The sequence below is a fragment of the Meriones unguiculatus genome, chromosome 3, assembly GCF_030254825.1.
Source record: "Meriones unguiculatus strain TT.TT164.6M chromosome 3, Bangor_MerUng_6.1, whole genome shotgun sequence".
In the NCBI taxonomy this organism is placed as follows: Eukaryota; Metazoa; Chordata; class Mammalia; order Rodentia; family Muridae; genus Meriones; species Meriones unguiculatus.
The window spans coordinates 12390468-12403733 of NC_083351.1; the positions used below are offsets into that span (position 1 = coordinate 12390468).

Sequence of the window (13266 nt, forward strand, 5' to 3'; positions counted from 1 at the left end):
CCGGGAGAGGCCTCGGCATTCCTGGGGGGGTGTACATTACCGCATCAGACCAGGACTTCCTCAAGTTCAAAAGTGTGCAGGCCCAGACCTCCGCTGGGCCCCACTGTGGGCAACATGCTTCCTGCTTCTGTGGCACACAGGGACTTCCTACAGAGGTCCCCAGGGCTCTGTACCATCAGTCAGTGGTGGAAAAACCCTGGGAGGCACCACCAGAGAGGCCTGAGACCCAGGCACAGACCCCAGAGTGGCTGCTGGCCAACTGTGTCAAACCCAATGGGCCTTTCACTTCCCGGTGCCTTGGTTTCCCCACTTACAGGTTAGGAATAGGAAACCCATTTGCTTGAGGACCACAGTGACCTGGTACAACCCTGGCTGAGGTCTTTCTTCTACGGTGGGCACCAGGCTCTCTTAGGTTGTACACTGTCTGTTTCCTGGGAGGCTGCCCTACTGCAAATGAAATGGAAACCGTTTGATCCACGGGCCTCCAGGGACCTCGGAGCCACCATTCACACCTACCCCAGATGTGGATTTGATTTGATGTTCCAGGCCAAATCCCATGGAGCAAATCCCATTATGGGAAAAAGCTCCCTGGGCCGAGCTGTCTGCTAACTGGCAGGGTCCAAGGCCTTCAGAGCCACCGGGCACAACGCACACCCCTTCCGACAAAGGGCTGCGGGAGGCCTCACAGCAACCGGGTCTGCTTACCATGCAGCCCTGGCTGGGCTGGGACTCCCTCTGTAGACCAGGATGGCCTTGAACTCCCAGAGATCCACACACTTCTGCCTCCCAAGTGCTGAGATTAAGAGCACCCAGAACCACGCTCAGCATTTTTTTTTTCCTGAGACAGGGTTTTTCTGTGTAGCCCTGGCCATCCTGGAACTCACTCTGTAGACCAGGCTGGCCTCAAACTCAGAGATCCACCTGCCTCTGCCTCTGGAGTGCTGGAACTAAAGGTTTGTGCCACCACCACTCAGTCTTAAAATGTTTTTTAAGAAGAGTTCGTTATTTTCCATTTTACGTGTCTGTATATGTTCCTGCATGGCGCTACATGCAACCATGTATGCAGGGGCTCAAGGAGCCCAGAAGAGGGCATCGACTCCCCTGGCAGGGATTGTGAGCTGCCTGCTGTGGGTACCGGGAACCAAACTTGAGCCCTATACAAGAGCCATCAGCACCCTGCCCCCAATGTTGATCTTCTGGCTGTTTCCTTTTTTGTTTGTTGTTTTGTTTTCAAGACAGGGCTTCTCTGTGTAGCCTTGGCTGTCCTAGACTCACTTGGTAGACCAGGCTGGCCTTGAACTCACAGAGCTTGTCTCTGTCTCTCCAATGCTGGGATTATAGGTGTAGACCACCATGCCTGGCTCTGGCTGTTTCTTAAGCCTGCTAGGCCCACCCTAAGGCCTTTACACTTATGGAGTCCCCTATCCGGAAAGCCCTCAGTTGAGCACATTTTGCAATAGCTGGGATCCTTTTGGACACGTTAAGCAGGTCTTTCCTGAGCCCACCCCACTCCCCTACCTCACTCCCCTGCCCTGTGGCCCTTTGCCTCCACAGTAGTAGTTATGCTTTCTATCTGTGTGCTTATTTATTGCTCCAAGAGGGAGTTCGGTTTATTCTTCGGTATGTCCTAGTGGTTGGCTTAGTGTCAGGTGTATAATAAATGCCCAGTAAGTATCATCAGAGCCTATGTGTAAATCCAGGGAGCCCTTCTGAGCTCCCTGTAGGCGACAGACACAAAGCACATGCCAAGACTGCAGAGCAAATGAGAGCCCATACTTTGTGCCCATAGCCATGGCAGCATTTTAAGATGTGTTCATTGGATGATAAATGAACACATGAACTCCATCTGCTTCCGTGAACACAGTATTGCTGGGTCACAAAGCGACCCAAGAAACTGGACTGACAGAGAAAGCTCAGACCATAAGAAGCCCATGCTGGAGCCCTTGATAGTTCTTGAGTGATGCAGTCAGCTCTGGCTGCCATCTTGTGTGTGTGTGTCTGTCATAGGGAATGTGGGCATATGAGGCCTCTGGAGTTCCACCTCCTTTCCCTACCTACCCTTACTCTGCCTCCCCTCCTACCATCTTTTCAGAGCTGGCCATGTTGGTGACAGGCAGTACTAGAGAATCAAGCTGGGGCCCAACCTCCTCCAGGAGCCTCTCACCCTAATGTATGTTCTAAAAGAAGGAAAGGGGCTGCTGAGTCCATTCTGGGGATCCAGACTTCCCACAAGGGAGAGCAAGGCTCTGTTTGTGGAAACAGGATGAGTGACAGTATCATCATTTAGGTGGGGAAAAAAATAGGATCTTGATTGAGAATCAAACACAGTGAGGAACAGAATGGAGTTCCCCAGACCCAGATCAATTTTCGAGTCCTGAGCTCACCCCAGAGTTCCTTCATTGCACCCCACCAGAGTTTTCCCAGGCTTGGGGACACACATCTTGAAGATCAGAAAGCCACAGACCCAGTTCAGAGCTTAGCTGTCCTCACAAAGCCCCAGCACCTGCCATTGCTCCTGCCCAGGCAGAGCTGCCAGAGGCAGAGAGTCTGTGAGCCAGGCAGACAACACAGCGTGTTCCGGGTGCACCCCACCTAGCCTCAGACCTCCCCAAAGACATATAATGTCTCTGTCATCTTGGAGGGGTCCACAAGATTCCATCCAGACTAAAATATCCCACCATCAGAGCCTGTGGACAGTCTGCCATGCCCTGCCCTTGGCTCTGTTTAAGGCCAGGTGCTCAGCTCACAAAATCTAGGCAACAAAGGAGGTGCTCCACCCCTCTTTAACGGCTCCCCAAGAAACAAATGACTGCAGGGCCCCGGGGTGAGACCCTCCAAAGGGTTTGGGTGGGTCATCTTGGTCCTTGAGAATCTGTGGCTGGTGATCTGGGCCATGAGCCAGGTGCTGGCTTTCTGACCAGCTAGCTATGAGCTCTGGCAAAGGCGTAGTTCTCTGTTACCTCACTGGTTTGTTTTTGTTTTTTTGTGGTCTCCTCCTCCTCCTCTTCCTCTCCCACCTCCTCCTCTTCTTCTTCTTCCTCCTCCTCCTTCTTTTGTGAGACAGGGTTTCTCTGTGTAGCCTTGGCTGTCCTGGACTTGCTTTATATACCAGGCAGGCCTCAAACTCACAGTAATCCACCTGACTCTGCCTCCCCGAGTGCCAAGATTACAGGCATGTGCCACCGTGCCCAGCAACCTCACTGTTTTTATCTGAGAAATGGGTTCTTATCTCTTCCCTACATGTCTCCATAGGTTGGAGATGTCAAGTAGGTGAATGGCTAAGATGTTTGAAGGGAGGGACAACTGAGGAGGCTTGTGGGAACAGGGTTTTATTTACCCGGCTTTTAGCCAGGCTCAAGGCAGATCATGTCCCGGGCAGAGCTCCCCTCATCCTTCCATCTACCCTCTGACTCAGCCACCCTCACAATCCCTTTCCCTGGGACTTCAGAGGTCATGGGGTTTCCGGGCTGTCCACACCCCCTCAGTCACACAGCTGTGAAGTATGAGAGATCTGCTCTGTCCAGGGCTTGAAGAACTTGTGTGTCCGCCCTTGACCTGGTCTCCTGCCTCAGAGCCTGCTCAGGACAAGCCGCTGGAGAGACAGATGTCCTTCAAGGGGGCCTGGCATCACCTTCTCCTGTGCTGGCAGATAGTCTGATCCCTAGAGACAGGGAAAGAGGTCACAGCAGAGCTTCAGGGTCAGCAGGAGCAGCCCCACCTTCTGCCCAGAGCTGGGCAAAAGAGCTCAGCTGTGCTCACCTGGTCAAGGGCCTCTTTCCCGTAGGGCAGCATCCCAAGAGCTCACTAGAGGCCTGGGTCCTGCAGGACAGGGCTCTGAGGCTCTGCTTAATCTTCACATTTAACCCCTCTAAGGTGCCTTCTCACTCTGTAGGGACTCTCCAACTGCATGGTCGATCCCTACTGTCCCTCGAGTGCCCTGTGGCAGGTCCCATTTGCTCCAAAGCTTTTTTCTGAACCTCTGGCAGTTCACAGCCAAATGCTGTCTCTATCAAATGCCTTCAGTCTGTGCTCCGAAGGTCTTTGCTCATTGGCCAGACCCTTTTCTTCCATTCTCCCACTGGGGCAAGGGCCAGAACTGGGCTCTGAAGTTCGATGGCCTTCAACCTGGGGCACGGGGCAAGACTTGTCACCACTACTTACTGGATGACTGACAACCTCAGTGGCCCAACATCCATTCTCCAGGCTGAGGCAGGAGGGAGTCCTGCTGCTGGCCCAGGCCATGCAGGGTCCTGGGTAAAGGCTAGGGACAACAGACAGAGTCAGGGAAGGTTCTCAGGGAGCTGTTAAAAACCTGGGCTAGCCAGGCATGGTGGCACATGCCTTTAATCCAGCACTCAGGGAGGCAGAGGCAAGCGGATCACTGTGAGATGGAGGCTAGCCTAGTCTACAAAGTGAGTCTAGGACAGCCAAGGCTACACAGAGAAACCCTGTCTCGAAAAAACAAAACCAAACACCGCAAATAAGCAAACTAACAACAGAAACAACATGGGCCTTGGGCTGGCAAGATGGCTCAGTGGGTAAAGGCACTTTCTGCCAAGCCGGATGACCTGAATTCAACCCCAGTACCCACATGGTGGAGAGAGAGAACTGATTCCCCTGGATTGTCTTCTGATCCCCACATGCATGCTATGACAGGCACCCACACACACATACACAAAAATAAATACACAAGATATTGAAAGCACAGGCTTTGTACTTTGGTGTAGCAGAGGCGGGAGCTCAACATCCAGAATGCTCAAGAGTGGCACACAGTCTTAGGACAGCAAAGGCGTGGGGGCCGCAAAACCAGGCAGAGCAGCCTTGCTTCTCTGATGGGGGAGGAGCAGTCACCTAGTTAGTGGAGAAAAGCTCTCTGATTTGTGAGAGAGACATCGTCATCTATTTAGAGCTCTTAGGAATGTATGCATCAATGCACACATTAGTTCATTCGCTCATTTACCCCTTTAGCTGATAGGCCTAGGGTACCCATTATCTAGTGAGCGTATTTGTTCATCCGTGCATGCGTTCATCCATTTATTCATCCCTTCAGCCAATAGTCCCATGGTGCCTTTTACCTAGTAAATTTCTCTCTCATGCATGTGTGCATTCATTCATTCATTCATTCAGCCAGTCAGTCAGTCAGTCAGTCAAGTATCCAGCTGATAGGCAAAAGAGTATCCCTTATGTGGTTAATTCCTTCATTCATTCAATCGATAGATCCAGAATCTTGTATAATTAGTGCATTTAACTCATACATGTATATGCCCATTCATTTATGCATTCATTCATTACTTCACTCATTCAGCTGATAGGTTTAAGATGCCCTTTGTAAAATCAGTTCATTTATTCATGCATTCATCTGCTGGTTCATTCATTCACTCCTGCTGCTGGTAAGTTCAGGGTGCCTCTTATCTAGTTAGTGTGCTCATTCAGTCATTCAGTGGGAGGGTCCAGGGTTCCCTTTACCTAGTTATTAAATTTATCATCCATGTATGTGTGCATTCATTCAGTCATTCACCCATCCAGCCGATAGGTCGAGGACGTCCATTGTGTAGCTATTCTTTCATTCACGCATTTAGCCATTGGTTTGTCCATTCAGCTGATAGGCACAGGGGCGCCTTTTGCCTGGTAAGTACAACATTTCACTCATGTGCATACCCATCCAATCATTTATTCACTCATTCAGCCAATAGACCCATGGAGCCCCTTACCAATCAGTGAATTTACTCATGCATTCAAAGGGACAGAGAAGTGACAAAGGGCCTGTCCTGCTCCTGGAGCTCTGGATGGGGAACAGCCCCCTGGGCTCACACCTGAGTCTGGGCCCATCTCCTGCACAAGGCTGTGACACTGCTGAGGTCTACCCCAGGCCTGCAGGCCCAGGCCCTGCGAGCTGGCGCCCTGGGGTCCAACCTCCGGCACTGCCTGTCTCTCCCGCAGGTGATGAGCATTCTCAGCAACCCGAGCGCCGTGCCCCCACAGCCGCAGGCCGATTTCTCCATCTCCCCGCTGCATGGCGGCCTGGACTCCGCTTCCTCCATCTCAGCCAGCTGCAGCCAGCGGGCCGACTCCATCAAGCCCGGAGACAGCCTGCCCACCTCCCAGTCTTACTGCCCACCCACCTACAGCACCACCGGCTACAGTGTGGACCCTGTGGCCGGCTACCAGTACAGCCAGTACGGCCAAAGTGAGTGTTCCCCTCACAGCCCAGCTCCAAGGGGCAAGGTGGTGGCCAGGGTGGGGGAGGGGGTCTTCCTTTAAAGTGTTTTAGAAGTCATTTTCTGACTTTACGTGTGTTGCTGTTTCGCCTGCCTGTGTGTCTGTGCACCTGCAGTGTCTGCAGGCGCCAGGAGAGGGCATCAGATCCCCTGGAATTGGAGTTACAGATGGTCGTGAGCCATCCTATGGGTGCTGAGAACTGAGCCCAGGGCCTCAGAAAGATCTGCTAGTGCTCTTAACTGCTGAGCCATCTCTCCAGTCCTTTTCAAAGATTCAAAAGTGTGTGTGTGTGTGTGTGTGTGTGTGTGTGTGTGTGTGAGAGAGAGAGAGAGAGAGAGAGACATGAGTGGGAGCATGGATGTGCACATGAGTGGAGCTCAGAGGACAACTTCTAGGAACTGTTTCTCTCCATCGTTACATGGGTTCTGGGAATCAAACTCAGGCTTATGTTTTTACCCTTTGGGCCATCACATAGGCCCTTTCACAGGTGGTGAAACAGAGGTCCATAAAGGAAGCAGAGGTGACCTAAGATGTTCTGAGCTGCTCATCAGACACAGTTGGCTCAGCTCTCAGTTAGCGAACCCCCCTTCCCCTCACCTCTCTCTCGCGCACACACACACATACACACACCCTCTCCCCAGTTCCGGCCCAGGAGCCACATGTGCCCCTATATTCTCTAAAGGCCACACTTTAAAGTCTAAGGAGAAAGGGTCAGGATTATTTTTATTAACATATTCTATTTAACCCAATATACCCAGATCCCTGCTTCATACAATCCACACGCGACTACCCAGAAAGTCGTTTGTCTTCTGTTCAGACTCTGTCTTTAAAACCCAGTGGCTTTTGTTGCTGTCCTTTGGTGGTACTGGGGATTAAACCTAGAACGTCACCTAAGCTAGGGAAGAGCACTGAGCTACATCCACAGCCCCCCATTTTATTTTGAGGCAAGTACACTAAGATGCCCACACTGACCTGAACTCACTCGGTAGCCCGATAGGACTTGAATTTTCTCTCCTTCATCAGCACTTAAAGTTCATGAAGGTGCCATTGGGGACACCCAAATCTTTCTATATAGACTCTGAAGTTTTTCAATGTGAAAGAACTAAAGATCGGTTTTTACATTTAAATTAAATAAAACTGAGTAACTATCTGAGAGTCCCTCAGCGTTGCACTGCAGCTAGTGGCATGAATGGGGGGCAGTACAGTGAGGGCTTTGCTCCCCTTTCCCCCCAGACATGGGAATACAGGTGGAAGGCTCTGTGTAGCCTTCTGTCACTCCAAGTCTCCAGTGGGTCCCACAGACCCACTTCAGCCCTTGTCCTCTTGGTGTCTTGCCTTGATATAGGGACAGCGAAGCCTCAGACCAACAGCTGGGCAAGACAGGCTCGGCCACAACCTCTGGCCGCCACGGCCACCTGAGGGGGCGAGCGGCAGGGCAGGCCCAGACAGGATGGGGGAGCCAAAGGTCACGAGGCTGCCCTCCTGTCACCTCTCAGTACAGGCCTCACCTGCTGGTGTCAAACTAATCAGGAGGGCGTGTGGAAAGAGTGAGGCCCCCAGCCTGAGGGCACCCTCTCCTCCAGCTGCCGCCTGCCCACCAACCGGCCGCACTGACCTCTGCTTCCTGGGGCCCCCCAGCCATCTCCACCCGCATGGCCTTGGCCTCCACGGTTAAATGAGGGCCAGCTGTGTGGGCCTCTACCTCCCATGTGCTCGTGTGTCCCGTTTGCATGTGTGTGCATCAAGGGTATGTCACAGTCCAAGTGTCTGTGTGCACATATAACTATACACATGTACATGCAAATGGCTATTCTGTGTACACACTGGTATGTGTATATGGCTTTACATGTATGAGCATACCCGGACGCACATACATGTGACAGTATGTGATGGCAATGTGCACGCATGTTTGGATTTTCATAGGTGGGTTCTTATGGGCTGGTGTGTCTCTCTGTGTGTCTGTGCGTTAGCATGTGAGTCTGCCTTTTCAATGTGTACGGTGTGTATGCAGATTAAGCGTGGTTGTGTGCACATGTACATTTTGGTGTGGATATGTGCTTAAAGGTATCTATGGTTAGGCACACGTGGGGGGCTTGCATGGGTGTGATGTGTGTACCTGGGTGTGTTCGTATGTGATGCTGGGGGTGTGATTATGTATACAGTTATGGGTGTGAATGTGGGCACGCAAGCATGGGAACACAGCTCCACACAGCACCTGCGAGGACGATGCGTGCCTCCACGTGCACAGGAGCCTTTCCAGTGAGTCCCTGGCTGACCCTCTGACCTAGCGCATGTTCCCAACCCAACACAGGACACACATGCTCTTGATAAAACATTTGAGAGCAGCAGCGGCAGCGCAGCCCGGCCCCAGGCAGGCGTTAGTCACACCCGGAGCCTGGAGCCCCTGCCCTGCTCCAGGGCGCCTGCCCAATTCGGAAATAAAATTAACCCCAAAGTCAGCACGGGGGTGGTGGGGGAGGGGGATCAAAAGGGAAAGGGCCCAGGAGGCCAGAAAGGAAAAGCGGTTGCCCTCCTCTCCTTCCTCGCCCCTCCCTTCCTTTCCCTGGTCCTCTGATACTGCAGAGGACGAAGGGCTCTTCTCATGCCCTACCCAGACTCCACTCACTGAGGTACCTCTTCTACCGCACATCCCAGCACAGCACACACACCCGGCCTCAGCTTTCCCACCTGCAGGACACACACCCGGCCTCAGCTTTCCCACCTGCAGGATGGGGCTGGGGACGAGACGCATCATTTCAGAGGCACCGTCACGCTGTCCTCTAGTGTGTTGCTGTTCTGGGGTAGCCCAGGGACAGGCCATGCTCCCATTGTTGAGAGGCCATGCGGTTGCCTCTCAACATCCCTGAGCACACGTGAGGCCAGGTTCCCTAATCAGCTTGGAAAGTCACACATCCTGATCTACCTGCGCCCCCCCCCCCCGCCGCCTCCTGTCCCCCGGTGCTTGAGTTCAGCCCCACAATGCTGTGTCAAATGTGCGCTCCTCCTCGCAGACCTTTCACAGTTCCTGCTCCTCAGCTTGTTAGGCTCAGAGAGACGGAGCAGTGTTCCCAGGGTCCCACAGCAGAGGGATCGCTACTCAGCCCCCTGACCTCAAACCACAGGTGAACCGGCCTGGTATGAGACACTTGGCGTTGATTTGGTGCACGTTCTCCTGCGAACAGACCCCTGTGTGTGAGTGCTGCTGACCATATGCCTGGAGTCGAGGCGTGACTGTGCCAAGTGCACGTGCAGGAGGGGAGGGGAAATAATTGTTAGTTGAGCATCTACTATGAAGTTGACCTTTCATCTGCAACAGAGTGCGCACACAGTTGTCCCCACTGAACTCGACAGAAATGGCATCTTGGGAAGTTACTAGAGAGGTATCCGTGGGCAAGGTAGCCACACCTGCATCCTGGCCCTCAAGCGCCACTTTCAGGTGTGCTTGGAGCATGCACGAGACCCAACTCCTATGCCGCAGAACCCTCCCCCATCTCCTGGGGCCACTCACCTTCCCAGGGACACCTTCACACCTTCTTTTCTGGCTCCGGCCATGTCCATCCATCTGCCCATCTCTCGCTGTCCCTGGAGTGGGTGGGGGCAGGGGCCAGGGATGGGGCACATGGTAGATTAATATGGCCCCGGTGTTCCCAGAGGCCAGGGCCATACTAATGATGGGGCTGATAGAACGCAGGAGTGTGAAAAGAATTTTAATAGATCTGACAACTCTAATAAGAATTTGTGTCTAGAAGGGTCCTCCTCTGGGGCCTCGGGCTGACGAGGCACTGATGGCTGAGATCTGTTTACTGGTTGGCATTGCTGGCCCATCTCCTGCCAACTCTTGATTAGTGTAATTGGAGCCGTTCAGAGCCCAGGCGGGGTGTGAGGCAGGAGAAGGGAGACACGGAGGGACAGAGGGACAGCGAGGGCTTTTGACAGAGTCCCTAATGAGGAATGTCACCTCCCTGCCTTCTCGCCAAGCCCTTGGCTCTACCCTAGGACGAGGCAAGCAAGCCCTACAGTTGACCCCCTTAGATGCTCTGGAAGTTGCTGGGGTCAGGAGGAAAGTTTGGCTTCTGGGTGCTTCCTTGCCTCCCTCAAGGAGGGGCTGAGAAAGCTCCTACTGTGTGCTGGGGACAGGTAAACGGGGAAGAAGCACAGAGTGGGTAGACGTGCCAAAGAGACAATTCTTTATTTTACTTTGTGTGTATGCAGTTGTGCATGGGGAGGTCAGAGGTCAGAGGTGAGGCTCAGGTATCCTCTTCAGATACTATCCACAGCATCTCTCAGTGGCCTAGGACTGAAAAAGCCAGCCACCAGGCAGGCTGTCCATGGAGCCCCAGATGCTTCTGTCTCCTTGGTGCAGCCTCCTGTGACAAAGGAAAGGTCACCCGAGGTGATGTGTGCCCTTTAAAAGTCCATGACATTGCCTGAAGCAGAAATGGAACAATGTGGGCCTAGGAGTAAAGTGTCTCAGTCTTGAGGGCTGTATGCATACCAGAGGCCATTGCCAGGGAGACTCAGACCTCAGGGTCATTCCCAGGGGCTGCTGGTGAGGCCCAAGGCTAAGGAGTTATCACCAGGCTGCCTGGGTTTGAAAGCACAGGAGGAACCAGCTGATTCTAGTTACAGCCTTTAAGGACCTTGGCTCTACCTTCTGTCAAACAAGATCAAGGGACAGTCATGCCACCTGGCTTGCAGAGCTGGAATGTTACCTAAAAGTACAGGGCTAGGAGCAGGACAGACCAGGGCTAGCTCTCCATGGCTTCTGCTTCTATTCCTTCTGTGCCTGTCACCCGTCTAGGACAGTGGCTTACTGGTCCATGCGCCCTGGCACCCAAGGAGAAATGAAAGTGTGGCCAGAGCTTCAGGGTCTCCCCAAAGCTCGAGCTGGGAATCCCTCGCTCCCCACTCTCTGCCAGGCAAGGCTGGCCACAGCTGTCTCTGCTCCACCAGCTGGGAGCCTGAGATTGAGCGAAAGACATCACAGACTTTCAAGCCCAGGGACTCAGTGTAGGGCTTTTTTCCACACACCCACCTTGAGCCAGGTTAGCTGAGGCCACATGAGATGCAAAGACACCCCAGGACATTTGCACATCCTTTAGGAGTCTGGACAGGGGGCTTGTCCTTAGCCCTCTATGTGACAGCGAGTTTTAAAATGTCCCCAACTGCATTTTGCAGATGGATAAACAGACCTGAAAGGGAGTATCAGTTTGCTCAAACCCATGTGACTCCTGGCCACCCTTTCATCCACGCCACCATTAAAGGTCACATTTATCCTGGGCCTGAGTTCAGGCGTGTCACAAGCTACCCTGTGACTGTGTGTGTGGATGCTGTTAACTTTCCCTGCAGTTCTTTTGTCCAGGTGCTTTATATCCCTTGATACAAACAAGGAAACTGAGGCTGAGGTGGTGTGCCCCCGATCCCAGTCAAGATTGTTCAGGAGTGGAATTTAAATCCAGGTCATAGCTCAGCTACTGGGATTGTCCCTCTGGCCTCCCTGGCCTAGGCTTCGGGCTCTATCTCCCCCACATACACACAGTGCTTTAAACAGAAGGTGCCAAGCTTGGAGAAGCACAGAGACCATCTACAGGAAGCCTTGGAAAGCAGGTGACAAAGGGAGCCTTGTGACTCTTTGTGCATAGCTTTCCAGCTTCCCCCCAAGCCCTCTGCATCACGGGAGTCCTGTAGGGTGCACTGGCTACAGTCACGAGGCCCTGCCTAGAAGGTAGCATCCTGCACCCCAGGAAGCCTTGGCCACATGCCTGTCCAGTGCCTCGGTCAGGGCAGATTTCGGCTAGAGCTTCAGGCAGGGCAGAGCCACATGTTGGCAGGCCGGCCAGCAGCCGTAGCTAGCTGCACGTGACAGACACCTATGTCTCCCTCAGGTGAGCTCTTAACATTCACAAAATCTGAGCAAGCATGGATGTTCACCCTGATGCATCTGCTCACGTGGGACATGTGCCTCACACACGTGTGTGCTGGCGTGCGTGAGTGTGTACATGTGACAAATGGCATGGGGAGGGGTTGTTCTGTATGAACATTCATGCTATGTTCAGCATTGCCATGTGAAGATACTCGTTTCCACTGGTCTCAGAGTACTTCCCCCACCACACACAAACACACACACACACACACACACACACACACACACACACACACACCCCACTCACATTCACACCCATCCCCACCAATACTAACCTGTTTTCTCTGGGTCTGACAGGCTATGAGTCTCAGCTCTCACTCTTGCTCCTGATACCCTCTTGGCTCACTTGCAAAAGCCACTTTGGCTCTTGAGCAGGGCCCTTGCTCTGCCTCAGACAGCTCTGCACTTAGGGTCTAGCTTAAAACAGAGAACCTTCAACCTCAGTGGCACCTGGACTCATTCAGCAGGCTTCACTAGCCAGGATATGAAGAGGGCTTGAGGGAAGGGAGCTGAATTCTCCACTGAAAACTGAGATGCGTGTCTGTACTTGCTTGCAGAGCTAGCAAGACAGCTGGACAACTAATAAACAATAATCAAATTTTTGCTGCATGGCTAGAAAGGAGATTCATAAAGAGATAGATGAAGAAAAAAAGGCATGGAGAAAAGATAGAGGGTGTCTTAGTTTTATTTCTGTTGCTGGGACAAATACCCTGACCAAAAGCAATTTAGGTAAGGAAAGGGGTTCATTTTACTTACAATAACATGTCATAGTTCCTGATAACAGGGAACTCAAGGCAGGAACTTAAAGCAGGCCACAGTCAAGAGCAGAGAGAAACAAACATACACATGCCACCTACTTACTTGACTTCAGCTAGCTTTCTTTATTCTTAAACAGTATTGGGTTCCCTGCCCAGGGAATGGTCTCATTCACAATGGGCTAGGTCGATTAATAATCAATTAGTAGCCAAGACAGTTCCCCACACATGTGCCCACAAGCCAATCTGATCCAGCCAATCCTTCAACTGCTGCTCACCTCTCAGGTAACTCTAGGCTGTATCAAGTTGGCAATAAAAACTAACCAGCAGGGCTGGAGAGAAGACTCGGTGGTTAACAGTACTATCTGC

General features: G+C 52.5%; 1 protein-coding gene across 2 annotated transcripts in view; it reads left to right on the forward strand.

Annotated features, from left to right (window-relative positions):
* Pax7 (paired box 7) overlaps positions 1-13266 on the forward strand; it is a 93991-nt gene that overhangs the window by 76349 nt on the left and 4376 nt on the right. For both annotated transcript variants that reach the window (XM_021631239.2, XM_021631245.2), the window contains exon 8: positions 5941-6187. In XM_021631239.2, coding sequence (XP_021486914.1) covers positions 5941-6187 — 247 coding nt within the window. The remainder of the gene's footprint in view (positions 1-5940; positions 6188-13266) is intronic.